Source organism: Poromitra crassiceps (genome assembly GCF_964638095.1).
Source record: "Poromitra crassiceps genome assembly, contig: HAP1_SCAFFOLD_2562, whole genome shotgun sequence".
Taxonomy (NCBI): Eukaryota; Metazoa; Chordata; class Actinopteri; order Beryciformes; family Melamphaidae; genus Poromitra; species Poromitra crassiceps.
The window spans coordinates 1-3000 of NW_028149864.1; the positions used below are offsets into that span (position 1 = coordinate 1).

Below are 3000 nucleotides of genomic sequence, written 5' to 3' on the forward strand. Positions count from 1 at the left end.
AAAACGTACAGTTACACAGTTGTAAATAAAATGTTAATGTGGGGGGGTGGGCTTTGAGACATGTCTCTGGAGAGAAGGGTTTCAATGCCTTTCTTAGGGGCCATCCTTACTGTTTAAAACTAAAGGTAATTCTTTCATCACTACAACACAGTGCGGTTTTTACACACACACACACACACACACACACACACACACACACACACACACACACACACACACACAGTAAAACTGTACTTAGGTGAAAGCTGTCTATCCCACTGAAACCGCAGAGGCAGACTGAGATTACAACTGACAGTCACACCACACGCCTACACATGGTTTCGGTTCAAGACGGAGAAAAGCTCAAACTGAGTATGAGAAGAACAGAAAAGGAAGAAGAAAACAAACCGCAACAGACCACCATCTACAGTACTTACTTACCAGCACATTCGGTGTCAGAAGTGGGTGTCCCCCTTTTAACTTGCACGGCTCCATCCTCGCAACTGCAAAGATGTCAGACATTGAAACATCTATGTCAAAAGCAATGTTTACAGTATTACAGGATAGTTCTTACTTTTTTCATGTGATTTTACTACAGCCGTTTTCACACATGCGCTTTATACCGGGAAATGACCAGAAAGCGGTGTAATGCCTTCATGTGTGAAAGTTGTTTTCCGGTATAAGCGCGCCCCCGTCATCGCGGACATTTCATCACTTCTAACCTTGTTGTCATAAGAGCGGTATGTCTGCTTCATGTGTGGGCGTGCCGATTTCCCCCCCTCCCCTCTCTGCTCGCTCTCTGGCCAGTCCTTCAGTCCTCCTCAGTCAGCAGCCCGACAGACACAGCCAAAATGGCAGCGGCTTGTTCTGAGAGTCTTGCAAGCCGCCCAACGCTTGTAGAGAAAGCAGATGCACGAAGCGAAATGTGGAAGTATTTTGCTTACGTTGCCGACAGCGAAGGCAAGCCCCTGGACACATCAAACGAAGCCAGGCTGTAAAAAGTGCTTCAACGCGATGCAGGTGAATGGATAAACATCGAACCAGCCAGGCTATTTCTCTCAGACAGGGATCCCTACTTCTTCAAAGATTTCAGTTCAAAGACTGGTTAGCGAATGTGAAGGATACAACATACATGCCCTCTTAAGTCAAACGAGTGTGATTTATTGTGTGACAAGTTAACTTATTTGACCATCGGAGTTTTGCACCCCCCCCCCCAATAAGGACGATTCCCCATCCAAGTGCACGCATCACTCCCCACCCGCTCTGCAGCCCCACCCCCCCCCCCCCCCCAACCCCCCTCAAATACAGGTACTTTCGCTGCTGTTTTTACACATGTGATCCCTCAGGTGTGAAGGGGAAATTCCGGGAAATAGCCAGTCTTGATTTACAGGTAATTTCCCTGTCTGTATGTGTGAAAACAGCTTAAGACTCATGTTAAATGAATGGGAAGTGTAGCAGCAACCAGGCTGCTAAAGAATCATTCAACTACTGTATAAAAGTAGAGTTCATGGAGGAATTTCTTGCTGAAATATTAAAGTATGATCCCATGTTTTTATTGGGTGTCCTATGCACCTTATGTTGCCACGCCCACTTTTTCTCTTCCGTGTAAGACGCAATTGTATTTGTTAGTGTCCTCTAGTAAGAGAGTGGCGTCAGCGGAGGACCAAAATGCAAGAATCATTAGCCAATGAACAGCCAGGAATGGGTCTCGCGCTACTTTTGCATGCTAAAATAAAGCAGATAATGTACAATTTGATTCATTTCAAGGGATGAAAAACCCTTTCAAAGTACAACACTGTCTATTTTTATGCAACTCGACAGTGCTGCTTTTTTTACTGAAGAGTTCCACTTTCTACTTCCTGGAAAAAAACTGGTCCATTGGAGTGAATGGAGATGTCAGAACTCTTCTATTATACAGCTCTGGTATTTGTTCTTCCGGTTCAGCGTTAGCCCGGCCGGTAAACATCGATAAACTGTAAACTATGAATGAAGTTTGGCAACATTCAGCAGCTACACTGCGGCCAACTTCAGACATGCTCATAGCGTTACTGCTGCGAGGAGCCGATGGCTGTTACCCGGTCTGCATTTAACATTAGTTACAAAAGCACGTCGACAGTGTTTTCTCACTGCCAGTAGCCTACAGTAGGGGTTGACAGATACTAGCTAACAGCTAGTCCGACTGGTCACACAGCCAGCGCTCCTCGCTGATCGTTAAAAAAAATGCCCAAATAGGCGTTATTCTGATAGACTGGTCACATATTTTGGAATGTTACGTTCTCATCCGAAAAGGTATTAAAACTTTATAACCGTTTGTTTTTTTTGGCTTGAAAACAGCTTTTTGGCAAGTCTAAAAATGATAAAGGTGGGAGGAATCTACTTCCGGGTCTAAAACGGAAAGACGATTAAAAAATGACGTTATGGGGAAGCGTCCTGATATGGGCAAATGATAAGGTGAATACTCACACTGTCCACTTCATGCAAGCCTCGTTCTCTGAGGTCCCATTGGAATAGGTGCCTTCAAGGCATTCTTCACACACCGTGTCATGGGTGGGACTGCCTTTGGACTTCACCCCTTCTCCCGGTCCGCACTCGGTGTGCGCTACACAGGTGAGGCATTCTGCACTGGAGCAGTGGAATCCCTGCTTACACCTGCAGGGGCTCCGATGTGTTTTGTCTTCCCTTGGGACCACAAACTCCATGTTTAGATCTGTAAGAAGAAGAAGGGACACAAGTTGTAAGACGACGTTCTAACTCAAACAGAAGTCGATCGGCGTTAATGGTTTTGTTGACATTTTCACAGTGTCTCACTTTGGTCGCAGTATGGTTGTAGTTTACATTTGGTCTCTTTCGTGTAGGCGTCCTGATACTCATTGTCGTTGCATGGCTCGCACCGGGGATCCAGACAACGACCCTCCAGTGACATCCTTTTCCCTGTAAAAAAAATAATAAATATTAATAGAGTACCGTAGAGATGACGTATTTTTGTAGGCTTAGCCAGGAAGTCCCTCCCATTGACTGTAG

General features: G+C 45.4%; 1 protein-coding gene across 1 annotated transcript; it reads right to left on the reverse strand.

Annotated features, from left to right (window-relative positions):
* Positions 1-420: 420 nt before the first annotated feature.
* Positions 421-2907, reverse strand: LOC310772231 (tumor necrosis factor receptor superfamily member 5-like; the record flags this gene model as incomplete). Its single annotated transcript, XM_083664651.1, has 3 exons — positions 2788-2907; positions 2443-2686; positions 421-482 (listed from the first exon to the last, which is right to left on the reverse strand). Coding segments are annotated over exons 1-3 (421 nt in total), but the record flags the coding sequence as incomplete, so codon positions are not given.
* Between the last annotated feature and the right edge of the window lie 93 nt (positions 2908-3000).